The 21,970-nt window shown below is 35.3% G+C and overlaps 1 protein-coding gene across 4 annotated transcripts in view; it reads right to left on the bottom strand.

Annotated features, from left to right (window-relative positions):
- The window catches only part of ANAPC10 (anaphase promoting complex subunit 10), a 187,383-nt gene that overhangs the window by 80,060 nt on the left and 85,353 nt on the right, over nt 1–21,970 (bottom strand). For 2 of the 4 annotated variants that reach the window (XM_005607826.4, XM_005607827.4), the window contains exon 5: nt 20,532–21,801. The exons of the other annotated variants lie outside the window; for them this stretch is intronic. In XM_005607826.4, coding sequence (XP_005607883.1) covers nt 21,571–21,801 — 231 coding nt within the window. In that variant the 3' untranslated portion in view covers nt 20,532–21,570. Of the gene's footprint in view, nt 1–20,531; nt 21,802–21,970 lie in introns of those variants that run through there. 4 annotated transcript variants of the gene reach the window in all.

Here is a 21,970-nt window from a genome sequence, read left to right as displayed (position 1 = left end):
TACCAGCATTTCCAGTGCAAGCATCAGAAAAAAGATTAAAACGTTCTTAATATTGGCCTGTGAAGCTGAAATGACATAGAGTGAAAAGGCCAGACATTTATTCTGGTTTTCCCTATAAACAATGACATAAAGAACAACACGTTTAACCGGTAATTTCTGGGTCAGGCAAAGGAGAGGTCGTATACAAGAATCCGGTTTTATAACAAGGGTCTAATGGGGAGAAGGAGTGGCTTGAAAGAGCAGCTTCTTTAACCAAGTTGAGTTACTTAACTTTTAATCTGAAAAGGACAGAAGAGTTTAGCTAAGTCGCACAGAAGCACTTGAATACCTTCTCCATGAAGTGGCCTTCTCTTAGGCTGCAGTAGGATTAAACTAGTTATTTCTACGTTCCTTCAAGTCTCTCTTTTCAGTGATTCCTGGAACTTTCAAAGACCTATCCAAATGAAACAAATGTCCAGTCTGAAGGCAAATCTACCACAGTTCAAGCCTCCTTTCACACCCACTTCTATCTCGCCTCAGTCCGTTTATTCAAGATTCGGGCCTTTCAGGTTTCTGAGCTCAAATTTTCATTTCAACTACTCCACCTCCTAGAAATACCTAATGGACTATTAAAGAATTGGCAAAGAGTAAGAGAAATATTTCATAACTGGTATTTTTATTTTGGTTAGAAAAAGTCACAGGTAATTTTAATTCACAGCTATAGTTCTTAGCCCATTTTAGAAGAGCAGTTGGGGCTGGAATTTTTTATTTAGCTTTGCTCTAGACTACCTGCAAATCATTAAAAATGTATCCCCAGTTGGGCCCATGGATAATTAACTGTTCTTTACAAAATCCATCTGTAAAGTTGCAGTATAAAACACATTTTATTACCCATTTTGCTTGTGATCCTAAATTATTTGGAGCCTCTGCTTAGATTAACTAATTTTGACCTAATTCTCATAAAAATAAACACAACGGTTTTAGAGTTCACAAACTTTGAGCATCACAGTTGCATATCTGGGGCTAACACTGTTCTTGTGGGATGACATAAGAATATATAAAGCACTAAAGTTCTAGAAGTGACTTGAAGAGTGTGCAGCCCCACATAGTTCCCATTAATGCAGATGTTTAAATCTTATAAGCCTGAGTTAGGAAGCTCCTTCTGTATCATGTTGAAATATTCTTTGAAGCTGTATTTATTAAATTCTTTCCATCCAGCAGCAATAAGTTAAGTGTTCGTTTAGTGGTAAGGGCTCCGTCTACTGCATTCACACGTGATCCTGCACTTCCGAGACCCAGTTTATACACAGGAAGAGAGAGCAAAGTCAGTGAACAGTTATCAACTATTCATTGTCCTTCTGATTAACAGTGACAGTTCTAATGATTCCCTAAAGTTTCAAAAAGTCAATATTAGAAATGAAAACCCAAGAATCTAAATTAAAATGGAACCCTTTCATTGGCATTTAGTCAAGGAACAAGCTGAAATAAGGAAAGAGCACTAGATTAGGAGTTAGGAGACCTGGCCATTTACTCCCTGTGGTTCCAGTTTCATCTGTCTTATGGAGCGACACCTGCCTTATCTACCTAACAAGGTAGCCTTAACCATCTAAATGAGGCAATGGGCATGAATGTTCTTTGTAAACAATAAAGTACTTTACAAAATATGTGAATAATTCACTTTCCTGTTATATGTACAGAAAATGGAATACACTTCTAAAAGAAATTTTTATTTAAAAGTTTCAAGAGGACTGCAAAAGATTCCTAACAAAATTCTCTACTGTTCTTATCAGAAACATAAGGGAAGCGGGTAGTGAGGTAGCAGCTGCCCAAAGAATCAGACAACAGAGAACTCAAAATCTGGCATCAGGGAGAGTACTGAAAATACTTGAACCTTTCTAAGAAAGTTCAGAGAAAAGAGATTCATCATTTTCCACAAGATCTAATTTCTATTTAATTACTGATTTTTTTTTAACTACAAAGCTGCAAAATATTAGTGCAAGCAGAGCTCTTTATTGGTCACCCCAGGACACTTATTCTTAGCTTGGCCCCTCTTACATCTTTACAGTGTTTTTGGACACCTGTGAAATTCTGAAGGCAAAAGAAAACATCTGCTCACACCCTTACTAATGCCTCTGGGTCCTATGAACCAATGTTATTATTAACTTATTAATAATTATTATATTACTATCATAGTAGGATTTAGGTTAGACCACATATCCATGGCAATGGTAAATTGGATAGAGGAAGTATTTTAATTGAGATTATACTACAGTAGTCCCCCTTATCCAGGGGGGATACGTTGCAGGCTCCCAGAGGGTGCTGAAACCGCAGATAGTACTGAACACTATATACACTATGTTTTTTCCTATACTGTACACACATATCTGAGGTGTGACAGCAAAACTAGCATGAATTTCTTTTTCCTTCTTCACAATTTCTTGGATAGAAGATTTATTCTGACCCAAGATCTTAGCAACCTCAGCGTATGATTTTTTTTCTTTCCTTATTAAGTCGAGAACTTTTCACTTAAAGGAAGCACTTTGCAGCTTCTCTGCGGCATATCCGAATTACCAGCATCACTACTATTGTGCTTTGGGCCATTATTAAGTAAAATAAGGATTACGTGAACATAAGCACTGCGATACTGCCACAGTCGACCTGATCACCCAGAGGGCTACTAAGAAGTGACATGCAGTGTGGTAGTTATAGAGCATGGATATGCTGGACCAGATGATTCACGTCCCACCTGGGACAGAGCTGGACAGTGCGAGATTTCACCACGCTACTCAGAATGGCACAATGTAAAACTAATGAATTGTTTATTTCTGGAATTTTCCAGTTAATATTTTCAGACTGCAGTTGGCTGCAGGTAACTGAAACCGTGGAAAGCAAAACCGTGGAGAAGGGGGAACTACTGTAATTCATTTATGATTTATTGCTAATCCAATGAAGGGCCCCTAAATGTCTAAGTGTCCCAGGACCAGAATTACTTAAACAGGGCTAAAATAATTAAACACAAGCCTCGGTATGAAGTAGAAACAATAGCTGAAGATGAAGTTTGGAGATACATAAGTTTCTCTAAGAAAGATTGGCGGAAACAGACTCCTTGCTCTTTACAAGACTCAGTTTAAATTAAATCACATTGATTTCTTTCAACCTAAGTCGTAAAGTTGCAAAATAGTCATGTGAGGATCATCTTCTCTAAGAAGTCACGGAGAGAAATATAAGTGAATACTTTGCTCTGCATTGAATCAACCTTTCTTTCTCTCCATCTCTCCATCCGTGTCTCCATCCTTCCCAACATTCTTCTTTCTTTCTTTTTTTCTGAAAAGCAACAGGCTTAATCCATGAAGAAATAGGAAGCAATATAGCCTCATCAACTTTCCATATTTCTTTCTTTTTGTGTCCCCATCCTGCACCACCCCGTCTCTCCTAACAGTAGTGATGTGGTGAGGGATGGTTTTAATCCATTAGTTCAAAGGTGGGATCCCAGAACAATATTGTCCTTTGAATAGTCTTTGGGATGACAGAAAACATAAAACCAGAGGCCACATACCTATCTGATCCACATGTACCATTAACATCAATAGGTATTCTACTACAGCCTCAGGCGGTTTCTTCTAACAAGCATTCTGCCCTCCAAACACTCTTGTATCCTGGGACTCTGCTTTTGACCGCCCATCCATTCCTCTTATCTACTTTTGGCAAATAGAAATCAGCTAAATCCCACATTTCATAACAGCTACATGAATTTTTCTGATACTTAAGTAATATTTAAAGTATTGCTATGTGGTATCCAATACTAGATGATGTGATATAGAAGATATATCTATAGAGAGAGACAGAGACAGAGAGAGAGAGGAAAGTTACTTCAGGAGTTGCTCAGAAGTAAATATTCAACTTAGTTATTTAGTAGCTGTGCAATTTAATCAAATTAATCAACCTGTTTCCTTCGTTCTAAAAAAGGGATAATGATAAATATAAGAACATTGAAGGAATTAAATCTAGTAACATATAAATAATGCTTTATCATAACGACTGGCACAAAGAAAGCACACAGTAAATGTTGACTATTTTTAATGTTGTGAGCACAAGAGGCAGTCAGTGTAAGGAAACAAGCAGACTACCAGGCCTATGTAAACATTTGAACGAACATGGGTCTCTCTACACATGCCAACCCGCCCTTCCTCTTTCATATTTCAGTGTTAAAAGGTGTGAGTGAACAAGGTCACTAAACAGCGATGCTTGTAATTAACACGAACAAAGAAAATCAGCAGAGAATTTGATTGCCAAAAACACTTAAAAGGGCCTTTTTAGTACAGAAGATGACATGTTGCTATTCTGGATAATGCTAGACTTACCCCCCAAGTTGGAAATAGCATGATCACCAGATAGGTTGGAATTTGTGGTCAGTCATATGTCATTTTTAACAGGCATGGGGAAACAGAGTCTAATATGGAAATAACTAAATATTAACAGTAGTTAAAATAGCAACTTACTCCCTTACCTCTTTAGGATGGAAAATTATCTTTTCACTTGACAAACATGACAATGACAAATGCCCTATGTATCTTCCATTATATGAAGTTGAAGATATGGGACAATTTCACTGTGGTGATAATTCCTTTTACAATCTTTTTTATTATGAAATATTTCAGATTTTTTTTTAAATGTAGAAAATACCATAAACCCTTGGGTATAGACTACTCAGCTTAAAAAAATAAAACATTACAAACATAATTGAAGCTTCCCTAATGATCTCATTTCTCAATTCCTCTTTCCCCTGGACTCCAAGGTAATCACCATACTGAATTTGGTGTTATTTATTCACGTGGGACGCATTCTCAAGGTTACTTTCTCAGGCCAAGATAAAAAGGCTAGTCTTCTATCACTCTTCAGAGTTAATTATTCCCTTCGTGCCTCTGAGAAGAATTTATGATGTGGCAAGATCTGGTGATACTAGAATTGGGTACTATTTTTCTTATTAAATCAAAAGAGGGAAAACACGCCATTTAAGGCCACTCCAACTGTGAAATATAATGTCCTTTTAAAAAAATAAAGTCAAGGATATTTAGAAACATGTGGAGAAAAAAAATTTTATAGATGTGGAAAGAATTCAAGATTTGAGTTTCAGCAATATGGCAGACTATACTTAAAAACCCCCTTGCTTGATCAACTGGAAATGCTGGGGAAAATTACACAAATTTTAAAAAAATGCACAGCTAAGCTCATATAAAAGAAAAAATATCCAGGTGCCAGTAATAATGAAGCAACTGAAAACTGGACTGGCAAAGGAATAGGCTACCCTGTATTTGCCTCAATGGTGGGTGGTGAGTAGTGGCTGCAATCTAGGACTTTGGTTTAAAGGTATACAAAGGATAGGAGATGAGAACTTGGCTCTTGCAAGGTGGTGAATTGAAACTAAGATCCCTGAATAAAATTGGAAGGGCTAAACTCTCAGTTGAGGGGAAAAAATCTGCCCACCAGCAAAAGAAGACAGTAGACAATAGGGAAACTGGCTCATCTGTGCTTGGGCTCTGAGTGAATTCTTTGAGAATTCATACCATTGGCCTGCACAATACAGAGGATCAAATTTATGTCATATCTAGTCTAGGAAGCCACAAGTCAAGAAATTATAAAGAACTATGTCCTAAGTCAGGGATCCCCACTGAGTGCACACAAAAATAAACCAAAAACGATTCTGGGAGAACATTCTTAACCCAGGCTGCAAAGGAATTCTACAGATAAAGCCCTGTTGAAGGTAAGCTTATAATCCAAGATTTAAAACAAAAGAGAAAACAATCTATACCGGTGGATTCAGCAGCCAAAAAACAGCAGATTGAAACACCCAAGAAATTAACACACTAGAAATGTCTGATAGAGACTACTAAATAGTTATGACTAAAAGAGTTATCACATATTTTAACTAATTTGTTTAAATTCCCTAAAATTTTAACCACCACAAATTCTGCATTCCTTAGCATACATAAAAATGAAGAATGAGGGGCCAGCCCCATGGCTGAGTGGTTAAGTTCGCGAGGTCCACTGTGGTGGCCCAGGGTTTGGTCAGTTCAGATCCTGGGCGAGGACATGGCACCATTCGTCAGGCCACGTTGAGGCCCCATCCCACATGCTACAACTAGGAAGGACCTGCAACTAGGATATACAACTATGTCCGGGGGGATTTGGGGAGCTAAAACAGAAAAGAAAAAAGATTGGCAACAGTTGTTAACTCAGGTGCCAATCTTTAAGAAAAAAAAAATGAAGAATGAGTAAGCAACTGTTAAGGGAAAGATTAATAACTGCATTTGGGGCAAGATCAGGGCAAACCAGTCATAAAAAACATTGAATTATTTGCCACTGAATTATTTTGGCATTATATAACAACATAAAGTTGTGAATGCACTTAACAGCTACTGTGGTGAAACATGGCCTTCTCTTGGAAATGTGTACATTGAGGCTCTTTCCTCAAAAAGCACCTCTCAAAATGGTGATATAGAGCAAATAACCACCTATATAGGATCTGGAGGATGTTGGTCTACAGATCAAAGCTAATGTGGTACTTTGAAAGTTGGGAGAGGTGGTGGTAAAGAAAAATGTTATACTCATCTTTACATTTTTTCCTATATTTAACTATTTGTAATGCTTTATAAATTAATGATCAATATATTCACCATTGACTCCTTATCTAATTTATTCTTCTGAGGTCCCCATAGAATAGACACCTATATAAACATCTCAGCATGATATCAATATCTGTTGATTATCTTTAACCTAAAGTTAAACTTTCTGCCCAGCCACATATAAGCAGACAGTGAATTCTGTCTATTTTATACTTCCAGTCATTTCTTGTCACTTCCACTGCCACATTTCTATCTGGCCCCTCATATCACACCTGGGTTTTTCATTTAGTCATCAAATATTTTATTGCAAGCTTACCACGTGGCAGGTACTGTTCTTCGAGATGCTACATTAGTAATATGGTTTCAGAACCTATCTTTATCACCTTCAGTGCTTTCTGCCCCAGTTGAAACTTACTGATTCAACCTTCTCAAAATACATATCACTTACCTATCTGTTCAAAACCCCTCTATAACTCCCTGAAAGAAGATACAGGCTGAACTTTTTTACCTTGGTATTAAAGGGCCCTCCAAAATCTAGCCAAAACTATCTTTCTAAAGTTTTCTCTCACCTCTCTCCTAGATGGTTGCTTGCATTGGTTTGGGAGGCAGTATCTTCCAAATAAACCATATAGAGTTCTTTCTCCCAGAGAGTCAAATGGAGTAAAAAACAAAAGCCGAATATATTCTGTTTACAGAAAACATATAAGAAATATAAGGATATGAAATGGTGGAAAGTAAAAGAATGAAAAAAGCACAACACTCAAACACTAATCAAAAGAAATCTAGTATAGCTTTCTTAAATCAAACAAAGTAGATTTTAAGGTAAAAAAAAATTACTTGACATAAAGAAGTACACTTCATAATAAATAGTTTGATTCATCAGAAAGATATAACAATTCTAAATGTATTTGTAATTAAAAACATAGCCTCAAAATATATAAAGAGAAAATGGACACAATTATAAGGAAAAGTAGACAAACCCACAATCATGTGGAAGATTTTCATACAACTTTCTTATTAACTGACAGAACAAGTCAAAAGACAAAAAATCAATAGAATATATAATATTGGATGACACAATTAATGAACCTGACCTAGTTAACATATATGGAGCACTGCACCCCAAAACTACAGAACAAATATGACTTTGATGAACCATTAATAAAAACTGAACATATGCTGGGCTATTAAAGCATGTTTCAACAAATGTCAAAAACCGTTCTCTGACCACAGAGTAATTATGCTAGAAATCAATGATAAATGGATACTTTGAAAATTCTCATATATCTGGAAAGAAAATTTTAAAATGTACTTCTAAATAACCCATGGGTCAAAGATAAGCATCTTAATAGAAATTAGAAAATATTTTAACTTAATGACAATAGATAATTATGTATCAAAACATATAAGATCAACCAGAGCTGTGCTTGGAGGGAAATTTACAGTTTTAAGTGCATATTTTTGAGAAGAATGCTGGAAATTATTGATCTAAGTATTCATCTCAAAAACTTAGAAATATGAGGAAAATTAAGCCCAAAGAAAATAACAAAGAGAAGAAATTAATGAAATAAAACATATACATGCAATTGAGAGGATAAATAAAGCCAAAAGTTGGTTCTTAGAAAAGAGTAACAGGGGCCAGACCCACGGCCAAGTGGTTAAATGCTTGTGCTCCACTTTGGTGGCCCAGGGTTTTGCCAGTTCGGATCCTGGGAGCAGACCCAGCACTGCTCATCAAGCCATGCTGAAGTGGTGTCCCACATAGCAGAACCAGAAGGACCTACAACTAGAATATACAACTATGTACTGGGGGGCTTTGGGAAAAAGAAGAAGAAGAAGAAGAAAATAATATTACAAAAAAGAAAAGACTAACAGAATTGATGTTTCTGCTGAGATGGATAAAAAGGAAAAAAGGAGATATCACTAATAACCAATATCAGGAATGAGGAGGGATCTACACTACAGATCCTACAGATGTTTTAAAGATCATAAAATGATAATATGAACAACTTTATGCCAATAAATTTGAAAATGTAGATGAAATGGATAAACTCCCAGAAAAATATACATTACAAAACTTACACAAGAGAAAGTACAAAAATCTGAATAGTTCTTCACCTATTTAGAATTAGAAATCAAACCCATAATTATGTCTTCATAGTAAATCTTATAAATAAGGAATTATTCTAATCTAACACAAACTCTTCCAGAAAACGGAAAAATAAAAAAAGTTTGCCATTCATTTTATGAAGCCAAAATAATTCCAATCCCCAAACACGATAAGGACAGTACAAAAAAGAAATATCACAGGCCGATCTCACTCATGATGCAAAAACTATATGGTACACATAGATGAAAAATTCCTTAACTAATTTTCAGCAAACCAAATCCAGTGATAAAAAGGATAATGCCTATAATCAAGTTGGATTTATTCCAGGAAAGATAATTGATTTAACACTCAAAAATCAACCAATATAATTCAACAAAATGATAAAATAAGAAAATCATATGGTTATTTCAAGAGATACAAGAAAGGCATTTTATATATTCAATACTCACTCATGATTTAAAAACAAAAAATTTTTGTAAACTAGAAGTAGAAGGGACTAGCATTAATTTTATTAAGGGTTTCTCGAAAAAACCTAGGCAAACATCATACAAAAGGTGAAATCTTGAAAGCTTTCCCATTGGGATCAGAAAGAATGCCTGCTTTCAATGTTCAATTTAACATCTCAGACTTCTGTTTACATGTTACTGGAGGGCGCAGCTAGTAGAATAAGAAAAGAAAAGAAATAAAAGGTATAAGGAGAGGAAAAGAATAAAATAGAAGAAACAAAAGGAATAAAACGCATCATTTAGAGATGTAAAAAATCTACAGAAAAATTATTTTAATTAAGAAGTTAGACAGTTGCTGGATATAAAGTCAAGATACAAAAGTCAATTTTATTTCATTTTACCAAAGCAAACTTTTGCTTTTAAAAGTACCATTTATAATAGCATCAAAAAATATCAAATTCCAGGAATAAATCTACAAAAGACGTATAAGATGTCTCCCTAGAAAACTATAAAATATTATTGAAAGACATTAAGGACTCAAATACATGGAGGCTTCTGTAAATTAGAAGAATCAATATTGTAAAAGTGTCAGTTCTCAAATTGATCTATAGACTCAAAGCAATCCCAATAAAAATTCTATCCAGTTTCTGCATGTGTGTGTGTGTGTGTGTGTGTGTGACCTGATAAGCTGAATTTAAAATGTGTGTAGTAATGAAAAAGACCAAGAACAGTTGAGACACTGTTAAAAAAGAACAAGCTGGGAGAACTTAAGCTACCTGATGTCAAAGCATATTACAAATCAACAGTAATAAAGACAAGTGTGGTCCTCATATAAGAATAGACAGATTGAATAGAGCAGGGAGCTCAAAACATAGCCTACACGTGTGGATACCCAATTTGAAACAAAGGCAGCATTGCAGAGCAATGGGAAAAGATGGTCTTCGACAGATGGTACTGGGTCAATTGGATATCCATATAGGGAAGAAAAAAATGAAATTTAACTTCTATCATCTAAGGCGGATTGCAGATTTAAATCTGCATAACAAAGCAAATAATGCTTTTAGTAGATAATAAAGGAAAATATTTTTATGATGTTCAGCTTGGAAAAGATTTCCTGGCACACAAAAAACACTAAACATCAAGGAAAAGATAAATAAATTGGTCTATATTAAAATTAAGAATTTCTGTTCATTAAAAGATCTCATTTTTAAGAGAATGAAAAGGCACAAGTGGGAAAAGGTAGTTAACAACACTTATAATTATCAACGGGTTTATATCTAGAATATATGAAGCACTTTTATAAATCAATAAGAAAAATAAAGACAAATTTTTTAAATGAGCAAAAGACTAGAATATTTCACAAAAGACGCTATCCAAATTGCCAACAAACATATTAAAAGTGGCTTGACCTCATCAGTTATTGGGGAAAGAAAAATTAAAACTACAGTAAGATAGGGGCCGGCCGGATGGTACAGCAGTTAAGTTCACATGTTCCGCTTAGGTGGCCCGGGGTTCACCGATTTGGATCCTGGGTGCAGACATGGCACCGCTTGTCAAGCCATGCTGTGGAAGGCATCCCACTTATAAAGTAGAGGAAGATGGGCACAGATGTTAGCTCAGGGCCAGTCTTCCTCAGCAAAAAGAGGAGGATTGGTGGCAGATGTTAGCTCAGGGCTAATCTTCCTCAAAAAAAGAAAAACCAAAAAACTACAATAAGATAACACTACACTCACTAAAATGGCTAAAATTTAAAAGACCAACAATACTATAAATTGGTGAGTATATGGAGCAACAGTGACTCTTATACCCTGCTGTTGAAATGTGAAAGAGTACATCCACTTTTGAAAATGATTTGGCATTATCTACAAAAAAATCCACATACCGATGCCCTTGAAATGAGGAATTTGCTCTTACATACATGTCTAACAGAAATGCACATGCAATATGAGCCAAAAGAACTGGAATTTCATAACAGCAGTATTTGTAATAGTTCCAAACTGAAACTTCTGATAACCAACAACAGAATGGATAAATAAATTATGATATATTTCCTGCAATAGAATACCATATATATAGCAATAAAAATGAACAAAGTATAGCTACATGCAGTAACATGGATATACATTACAAAAATCATGCTGAGTAAAAGAAAACCAACACAGTGGAAAATATATTGTATATTTGTATATACATATGTACGTAATGTATATTATATTAAACACAGGTGAAATTTAGCTGCACCATTTAACCCAGGGTAGAGGCTGGTCTTGGAAAGGAGGAAGGGAAGAGTGGTTGAGACAGGACCTGAAGAGGGCTTCCAGAGAGGTGAGGTGTTCTAGTCTTTGGCATGTCCATGAGTGTCCAATTTGACCTAATTCATTGAGCTGGTGTTTGGTGTACTTCAATGTATATACATTATGCTACACACATACAAATTAAAAAGCAAAAAGGCTGACAAAATCGACCAAAGATTACAGTAGATAGGACTCAGGTGCTCATATAATTCCTATACTACTGAGTTACTTCCTTTTAGCTTGCAAATAATAGAGAAAAATGTTCACATATAAAATCTTTCCATTAAAATATTTCCTCTTATTATATTCACCAGCTACACAAAGAGTATATGTCAGTGGTTACTATTATTTAAAACAAAAAAATTGTGCTTACACTATATTGTTTCTTCATATCACTAGTATATTTCATGCTTCGGTTGACATATCTTGAAAAAGGATTATAGTCTGAATAACACTATTTCAAAGACTTCTTCAGTTTTAAAAGAAGGCTTTCTTATTTTGAATCCAAAAGTAATTAGATGTAAGACAAGCACAAACTGGACCCAAAGGAATCAAGTTGTGCTCTGACTAATGATGATTTTGTTTAAATACACAACATGCCATATTCCAAGAACTCAAATATTTTTCTAATGACTATTGAGAGCCTTATTTGGAGCTGTGCATAATTTTGGATGGTCTTGCTTATAGTGGATTTTTCTAAGAATTCCATTTATTATCTAAATCTCTGGAATGAAAGGAGGGAACCTGTAACAATGGATCCAAACTGGGTGGACATTTCTATGATTCCACAAGCATTATCCTCTAAATGCCCCTTGGAAAAGCATAGATTTCTGCCCAAATTTTTTTACCCGAGGCAAACTTCTGATAGCCTTCACCATGGCCCAATCTTAGATAATTATATATGACAAATATTACCTAAATATTTAGATTTACATAAAATTGTTTCAAAAAATATAGTTTTTATCCCATAGTCTCCTTCACAACTTATAACGGTGGTGGGTGTTAGGCTACCCACATTGCCTCTTTTTTCCTCCAAAGTTTTAATATAGCACTAAATATAAGAATTAAATAAGGGTATGGGTATAAAACATAATAGGGTAAGATTAAACTTTCACCATGCTCTACCCTACCTTTCTTCCATCCTGTCACTTAAGAATGTTACATGTTACTCATGTTATTCATGTTAATTCCCTGCCGTACTGCAGTCTGAATATAACCTTCTTATTCCCCCACCAATTTGCAGTTGCCCATGCCCAAAATGCCCTCCCATTTCATGTCTTTCTATTTAAATCTGCACAGTGTTCTGGAACCAGAGTATAAATTTATGGACATTTGTTCCCCACTCCTGATGATTCCCAACTGGATGGAAGCTCAATTCCTTTACTCTGAGTCTCTCTCCATCCCTTTACCCCATCCCTGAGGAGGTAAACATCTGACCTGTAAACATAGGAAGAATAATTGAGAATATATGGCTCAATTCCACCCTCCTTCTTCTAGGGAGCTTCCCGTCCATTCATTGCAACCAGCTATGACATGAATCTTACGGGTTGTTAGAAGCCCAAATTAGCTAAGACTTAAAAATACATCTGTCAACCTGTCATGTCTCGGGAAAGGTGATATTTTGGCCTTCATCTTCATTATTTATTTCTCAACTTGTACATAACTAGGAAAGACACCTCTTCAGATACCCCTACGTACATGAATTTCTCTCTCTTCCATAAGATCCTTACTGACTACACTGGGCATTGGTGGTATTTGCCCTTATTAAAATAATCCTTATTATCTGTTTCACTCACTACTACCTTACATGGAGACTGTATGAATGTCTGTGTGTGTCCCTAGCCATCATCAGCTAGACTGTAAATTCTTTCTGAATAGGAAATGTTGTCTACTTATTTGTATTCTACAGAGGATTTAAGGCATTCAATAGTATATGTTGATTGTTTGAAAAAAGAGGCAATATTTTTCTCCTGGAAACAATATAATACCATTGATCACAGCATGACAGAGTAAACATCTTTTCTATTTGATAGGAATAAGCAATCAAGTATCCTTAATAAACAAATAACATGACACTGTGGATTATTCTCTTGTAAGTAAATCTTTATAAAATGTATTGCACGTTTTCCAGCCTTCATAAACATTATATGCCAAACTGCCCTTATCTTTTTTCATTAGTGCAGTGTTACTAACATGATCAGTTATGTTATCTTATGTCGTTAGATTTAGTCTAGAATAGGGACTTCTATTCAGCAGATCAAAATAGAGAAAACGGACCCAAAGTGGCCTGAGAGAAGACAAGTTTAGAGTTGGAAAAATAGTGCTTATCATGAAATTCCAAAGGGCCAAGAAAAGACAGAAACAAGAAGTGGCCACTGGCAGCTAAAGGACTTCAGAAGTGGAATCAGGAGTAAGAATGGGTCTAGCAGACCAGCTTAGAACCAGTTACATACACAACACTGTGCTGGAGCTTCTCTTTTAGTATGATGCTCATGTCCTACTTCTGGGAATGAGCACGTGTCTTAAAGAACTGACAAGGTTGTTCAGCATCTATTTCAGCTTGCCACATTAGAAAGTTTTATCAGATATCTTTTCCTCTTTGATAAGATTGAGAAACACAAGAAATAGAGTTTTGATATCTTCCACGGGCTCAAAAGGACAAACAGTGTAGTTAATCTAGCTAAAAAGGTTGTGTTAGCCCCCATCCCTTGTAACAGAATTTGTGGAATTTAGAAATTCCTAGTGCTATGTGAGGTAAAATTCTATATAGCTGCTATTACAGTAAGGTGTTAGTACATAGTAGAGGATAAAATACAAGGCTGAAAAAGGGATTCTTTAGAACTTTGGTAACTTTAGTTACCGGACATGAAGTGCTACAGAACTGGCGGATCTCTTCCCAAGTCCAGCAGAATTCACAGGGAAGAGAGAAAAACAGCCGTTCCTCTCCCATAGATTTCTCAGATCAAACCATATGAACCGAAGACAAAATAATAACACTAATACCGCTCCTTTTTATTGAATATTTGCCAGGCAGCGTGCTAAGCGCTGACATTTCTTATCTCACCTTGTCCTCTGAGGTGTACTGCTATTATTTTCAGTCTGCAGAGGAGGATGCCGAGGCTTAGGAAGGCTGTGTGTGGCAGATACCATTCACTGTCTATCTAAAAGACACTCTTCTTCCACGCATAGAAAATAGTTTGTTTTTTTTTTCAGGGAGACAATGTGTTTAGCCCTAAAAAATATTCATTTGCCTAAGTCAACGAGGACAATCCTGCTCCCCGCTTTCCCAGACAAACTTGCCTCCCTTTCAGATAGAGGTGGCCACGTGACCCAGTTCTGACCAATGAGATACAAGAAGTATGCTGGAGATTTCTGGCGAACTTTTTCCTTCCTGATAGATGACGGATATGGCCAGTGCTGCTCTTCTCCCTTCTCTCTCAAGTGCGAATGGGATAGCTAGGACTATGGCAACTATCTTTCGACCATGAGAGAATGATCTAAAAATTCTCAGAAAGCCTCTGTTATTAAGCTGTTAGACCAATGAAGCAACCATGGATCTCCAGACTTTTTTTTTTAAAGATTGGCACTTGAGCTAACAACTGTTGCCAATCTTTTTTTTTTCCGCTTTCTCTCCCCAACCCCCCATCCCCGCCCCCCGCCCCAGTACATAGTTGTATATTTTAGTTGTGGGTCCTTCTAGTTGTGGCATGTGGGACGCTACCTCAGTGTGGTCTGATGAGCCGTGACATGTCCGCGCCCAGGATCCAAACCAGCAAAACCCTTAGCTGCTGAAGCGGAGAGCACGAACTTAACCTCTAGGCCACGGGGACGGCCCCTCCGGACTTTTTAATGCACAAGAAATATAAAAACTTAGTCCCTGTGGTAGGGATTTCTGTTATTCATAGTTAAATATAATCCAGACAGTCATTTTATGAAAATGAGACATAAGATGTGAAAGTATGTGAATGCATGATCTTATAACAAAATAATGCATATTTACTGCATGCCTATGTCGAGAATTGTAATAACGCAAATATAGAAGACTGATCCGTCTTCAAGAATTACTAATATACACAGTATAACATTCATATGCTAAGGTAGTTTTGGCAGATTACATAAATGCTGAGGGAATTTAGAATAAAAGAATGAACAAAAATATACAGGATTAAAATCAGAGAAGTAAAGGCATTCAAGGGAGTCACTTTTGAACTAGTTTCTGTTCAGGTAAGTGGGATCAATTGGTAGAATAGTGACAAGATTGAAGGTCATTAGATGCTACATATGAAAGAGTAAAAGTAAGAATGAGAGAGTTGTGTGCATAAAACAGACAAGCATATCTGCTTGGCTAGAGCAAAAAGTCTGAGAACAATGAAAATAAAGTCATCAGAGGCAAGGAAGATGCATGGTGTTGACAGGACGCCAGAGGACTTCAGGTCTATTTATGTAGGTAAATTTGTACAGGTAATGTGGAATTAGTATAGATATTTACAAAAAGCCATGTGATGGAATATTGTCGATATTTTTATCTTAGAATAAAGTAAAGACCAAATGGTCCAGCTGGGAGCTTCCTGAAACTGGCCTAGACTGATTTGAACGGGGTGAAACTACAAGTGATAATTGATGTGGAGAAAGAAGATGTAAGACTTAGGGTTATTGAGTATGGAAAGATGAAGGAGAGGAGTCAAAATTAGACCAGATTACCAATCTAACAATTGACAATTTCAAGAAAGAAATGAGGAATTCTGTTCTAAACAGCCTGATGACTCAGAAAAAAATCCCTGAAGAATAGGTTCCTTGTACCTTCTATTAGTTACTGAATACTACCTTAAAAATAGGCACTATTTTAAGATAAATAGTAAAGTTCTTTTCCTTTGTCTACAGTAAACACCTGAGTGTGTTATAACTCAATAGCTGGATGGCTCATTCTCGCTTTACTGAAGCTACTCTCCCTTTCATTTTGTCACCATATCTATGTAACACGTGATTCTTATAAATTTTAACAGTTGAAAAACAAACAGCTGGCTGAACTTTCTGCTTCAGTCTTTTGGATACTTTGCTTCTTGGTAAGCGATCAGTATTTTGATACTGCTGTAGTAACAACAGGAAATGATCTGTTAAAATCTGGATCTCCAGCTATAGATGAATGCCAGGGTAAAGAGGAGAGCTAGTCTCAGAATAAAATCTATAAAAACAGTTTGGGGAGTTATTTCCAGGACCACAGGGAGAGAAGTGTAATTTGCTCTCAACATCGGAAAAGTAAATGCATAGTGGAAGAACATCTTATGGTGATCATTGTACTGCATCAGTGGAAAGCTTACAGCCACAAATGTAGTAATTAAAATGATTGAAATGGTACATGCTAGAGCTTCAATTATACATGATGTGAAATACCATTTCCTGAAATAATTCACTTGGAAAAAGTTTCATAAGCAGGTAGAGCACTTCTAAATTGGTCCAACTGTAATTTCGCTTATGTTTGCAAAATACAAAGTTGGTTCCATTCATTAGAAAAGACAAGAGAAGACAAACAACGGTGGTGGGATTAGCCATAGATAAAGGAAGGACACTTTCACATAAAATTGAAAAACAGACTGGTTAATAGTACTAAAAAATCATTTTAACTTCTCATATAAAATTGCCACGGATTATAGATATTTTCTTAGATTTATATTGGGAGGTTTTCTAAGTAATTAGCCTAAAGATTTGTCCTGTTAATAGAATTAATCATTATCACGATAATTAATAAACTAATCCCTAAGGCCTTCTTCTTCCTCTCTCTAAGGCTTTCTGGACACCACTGCACAGAAACAGAACCAACCAAATGGCAGACTATGAAGCACAGAGAGCTTCCTGTAGCAGGCTGGTAAAGGGAGCTTTGTACAGCAAACATGTCCAAACACCATACTTTAGGGAGTCATAGTAGAAGTGGGGAAAGCCAGAACAATGTGGACAAAGGAAGATAATCTTGGTTTAAAGATCCACAAAGCAAAAGTGTCCACATACAATCACAACTACAAAGTTATTATTTTCCCTAATGCTTTAATGTAACATATTTTGAAAATTTTGTCATACTAAAAAGGTAGTTAATGAAATAAACTAATAACCAAGAGTTCAATTAAAAATAAGATTTTATTAAGAATTTTTTAACTCTAACAATTAAGAATTGTTAGAGCAGTAACAATTTTCTAGAACACTAGAAACATAAATATTTGTATTTGATTCATAAAATTTTATACTCACGAAGATTTATTCTGTAGTGTTTTAATCTGTACTAAATTAGTAGTCATAATGGCTAAAAGAACAGAAGGCATGGTGTCTAAAATTAGTTTTCAAGATTGTCTGTGTTTTAATCATTGAAACCTTCCAAACAAAAGTAATATACAAAACATCACTTGATTCTGAATACACAAATCATCTGTTTCAAATTAATTTTTGTTACTCATATAAAAGAAATGATAATCCAGATTCAAGAATAGTCTTGAAAAGTGAATAACTAGCTGATATTACAAATAGTCTTTCTTTCCAAAACTCCACGTCCCCCACAATGTCTTCTTTGGCTTCACCTCTATCTTCCTGAACAGGAAGTCAACTCTCTCTTCTCCTCTACACTACATCAATCAATGAAGAGATCTTAGCACTTTAATTTCTGATTTGGTTGGTTAGAGACCTATTATTTCCCCTAGTAGGCTATAAGCAACTGAAAAACGAGGTCCGCATCAGATTTATCTTTGTTTCCTTATTATATCTAATTCAACACCCAATATCTATTAGTCTTTTTAGAGTTGTGTATTTATGAGTGTTCAATGATCTGCTGTATTTTAAAGTTCCAGTCCTATAAGTTTCTTGTGACAATACTTCCTCAGCAAATAAACTAATTTTGAAAGTCTCATACTTAGATTACATGTGAGATTTAAAAATTTAAATCTTTTAACTGCACAGTTTGTCCAATACTCAAAAACATAAACTAGATTACAAGTGAATTAGTGAATTTGCTGTCATTTTTTTAACTGTTAAAGGCTTTTCAATCTCAATTTTTTTATTCTCAGATCCGATACAGTAAGACTTATAACTACTTCATATCTAGCATCTTTGGGTAATTCCTATGTGAAACAGGGAGAATAAGTTATTTTAAAATCAGCTATACTGAGATATAATTTACATGCAATAACTGCACATATTTAAAGTGTATAACTTGATAAGTTTTGGCATACGTATGTACCTGTGAAACCAGTACCCCAATCAGGATAATGAACATTTCTATCATCCTCCAAAATAGCCCATCCTTTCTTACTTCTCCCCACTCCCTATCCTAAACAACCACTGATCTCCTTCCTGTCAATTAGTTTCCACTTTCTAGAATTTTTTTAAAAATAGAATCTTACAGCATGTACTCTTTTTGTACAACTTCTTTCTCCCAGCATAATTATTTTGGAAATTTATCCATGTTGTTGCATGTATTAATCGTTCATTCATTTTTACTGCTGAGTAGTATTCTGTTATATGGATATACTACAATTTGTTTATACATTCTCCTGTTGATCAACATTTGGGTTGTTTCCAGTTTTGAGGTATTACACATCCAGCTACTAAGAATATTCATGTACAAGTCTTTGTAGGAACAAATGCTTTCTTTTCTCTTGGGTAAATACCTAGGAGTAGAATGGCTGGGTCACATAATAGGTATATGTTTAACTTTTTCAGAAATTACCAAACTGTTTTCCAAAGTGGTTATACATTAATTACACCCTCACCAGGAGTGTGTGCTCCAGTTCCTCCATATCTTTGTCAACACTTGGAGCCATCTTTTTAATTGAAGCCATTCTAGTGGCTGTGAAATGGTATCACACTGTGGTTTTTAATTTGCATTTCACTAATGTCCAAGGAAGTTGAGCATCTTTTCATAAGCTCATTTGCCAGTCAGATGTTTTCCTTGGTGAAGTGACTGTTCATCTTTTGCTCACTTTCAACTGGACTGTTTGTCTTCTTACTGTTGAGTTGTAAGAGTTATTTAAATATTATAGATACAAATCCTTTGTAGGATATATAATTTGCACTTTTAAAAGAGAAATGCAACTGCTTTAGCAAATTACGCTTTGTTAATGTAATGCATGGTGTACCTGTTTTAAATAATCCTTATAATACGGGGAAGCACTATCTCCGTAATGTTCAGCTACCAAATTTCCCCATGCCTTTAAGATGGTCAGCCAGCTAGCATAAGAAAAATAGGGGAAGAGAGTAGAAGTAGAAAATATACTGATTTTCTCAACATTCTTCTTCATCTCTCCTGATGGTAGGAGTCTCTTAGCAGACTATTAGTAGTAGGAGATAACAGCCTGGATCGCGCAAATGATAATTAGTCCTCTTCCTTTTTTTCTTTTAAGCAAACTTTTAAAAAGCAGTTAGCAAATAGTAACATTATTACTAATAAAACTTTCTGTACTTATTAGATTTCTCTGTGACTTAGACTAAAACTCTGTTGTTTACATGAATGTTTTCCTTATCAGACTAAAGCAAAACATCTAATACAGTGCCTAGTACATACTGCTATTACTTTTTTGATTCTTTCCTTTTAATTCCTATCCATGCGTTTTCCTTCAATCTTCTCTTCTACCCTTCCAAGAATCTCACGTTTATACTTGAATTAATTTGCTGATCCCAAGTGATTTTTGGTTATTGACTTTTGGGTAACCCTATAGATCACCTACCACGCTTCTTACTTCAAAAGACAATAAAATGAAAATGATAAAAAAAACCTCTTTGTGGAATTCATAGGAAGAACAGCAGAGGTTGTGTTGAGTCAAAAAGTGAAACCTTTTTTTAATAGTATCCATGTAAGTTAGTACTCTCTGCTAGAATAAAACAAACACATAATTATTTTTTAAACTTTGCCATTTAAGACTTCAGTCTACCCAGTAATGCAAGAACCACCAAAGAATCTTTCCCAAACAAGAGCCAATCTGGGAAAGTTCTGTGGCTAAATAATCATCCTCCCAAAAAGTAACAGATATAGGGAAAAAGAAAAAAGTATACAGAATCAAATCTACTCATTTTAAACCATGGAAAGAAAACACATGTAAGCTTGTTTAAAATCTTTTTATATATAAAGAACAATTTCATACATTTTAAAAATTTTCATGAGACCTATTATCCCTCAAGGAATGCTTCAGTGTCAGACACAAATTTGAAACTAATTGTTCTATAAGCTGCACTAGAATTAGGATACACAGCAGATTATACTGGCAATCTCGGATACAGTATCAGGATATAGATAAGTATATTTCATGGAACTAATTACAACATGATTAACTATATTCCCCAAATTAGAATGGTTCTCATCAGACACCTAATACTAAGCTTATTTTGACACAGTTTCTAAAAAGGTCAAGTATTAAAAGAATAAACTTCCTCTGGATAGAAAAAAAAGAAGAAGAAGAATTTTGACCTATTAAAGATAATATCTGTTGATAAAACAGTTTTGTTCCCAAACAGGGGCCAGCCTGGTGGCATAGTGGTTAAGTTTGTGTGCTCCGCTTCAGCAGCCTTGGGTCTGCAGTGGATCCTGGGCGCAGACCTACACACTGCTCATCAGGCCATGCTGTGGCAGTATCCCACATACAAAAAACAGAGGAAGACTGGCACACACATTAGCTCAGGGACAATCTTCCTCAAGCAAAAAGAGGAAGACTGGCAACAGATGTTAGCTCGGGGCCAATCTTCCTCACCAAAAAACAAACAAACAAAACCATAGTTTGTTCCCAAACATGCAGTAAATCATTACTCTAATGCATGATCACTATATGAAATAATCACCTGGTTAGTAAAAAATCAGGTATATCTTGAAATTTTCAGTTCAACTGGTTTTCTTTTGACGTAAGAAAAAATTTAATGACTGGCTTCAAATCCACTTCTGATAATGTAAAATATGTGGGCTTTATTATGTTAAAGAAAACAAAGATAATATAACCCAAAATTTCTTTATTAAAGTTACAAAAAAATACTTTTCAATGCATACAAAATTGTAAAATAACTGATGCTTTTTTCAATAAAGATAACAGATATAATATTTACTGAAAAGATAAAACAAAGATATGTTTAATGACTTTTGTTCTGTTTTAAGGTCACCTTATTGAACGATACATCATGAAATCAATAGTTGTACATCTAGGAAATTTACCAATGGAGCTCTCTTCCACTGGTGTGTATATTTTAATTTGTCTCATGTGGGTGTCTCTTCCATTTTGGTGATTGGCTAGAACAGCAATCTGTATCATGAATGTACGAGTTGGCTTCTTATGATTATCAGTTAAGGGAACGTGAATCCAGCCACTTGGTTCCACCAATTCCAGTTGCTGCCAAGAAAAGAAAATCAGATTATGTTTTCACCCAATGAATATAACTTATTATAATGAATGCATTCTAAAGTTAACTTATAATTAACATTTTGCTCACTGTGATAATAACCATTATCAGTTACCAGGCACTATTACCATGGTCCCTTTTTACATTTGCTTAAGCATT

This window comes from Equus caballus, chromosome 2, assembly GCF_041296265.1.
Source record: "Equus caballus isolate H_3958 breed thoroughbred chromosome 2, TB-T2T, whole genome shotgun sequence".
In the NCBI taxonomy this organism is placed as follows: domain Eukaryota; kingdom Metazoa; phylum Chordata; class Mammalia; order Perissodactyla; family Equidae; genus Equus; species Equus caballus.
This window is presented reverse-complemented; position numbering and strand designations above follow the sequence as displayed.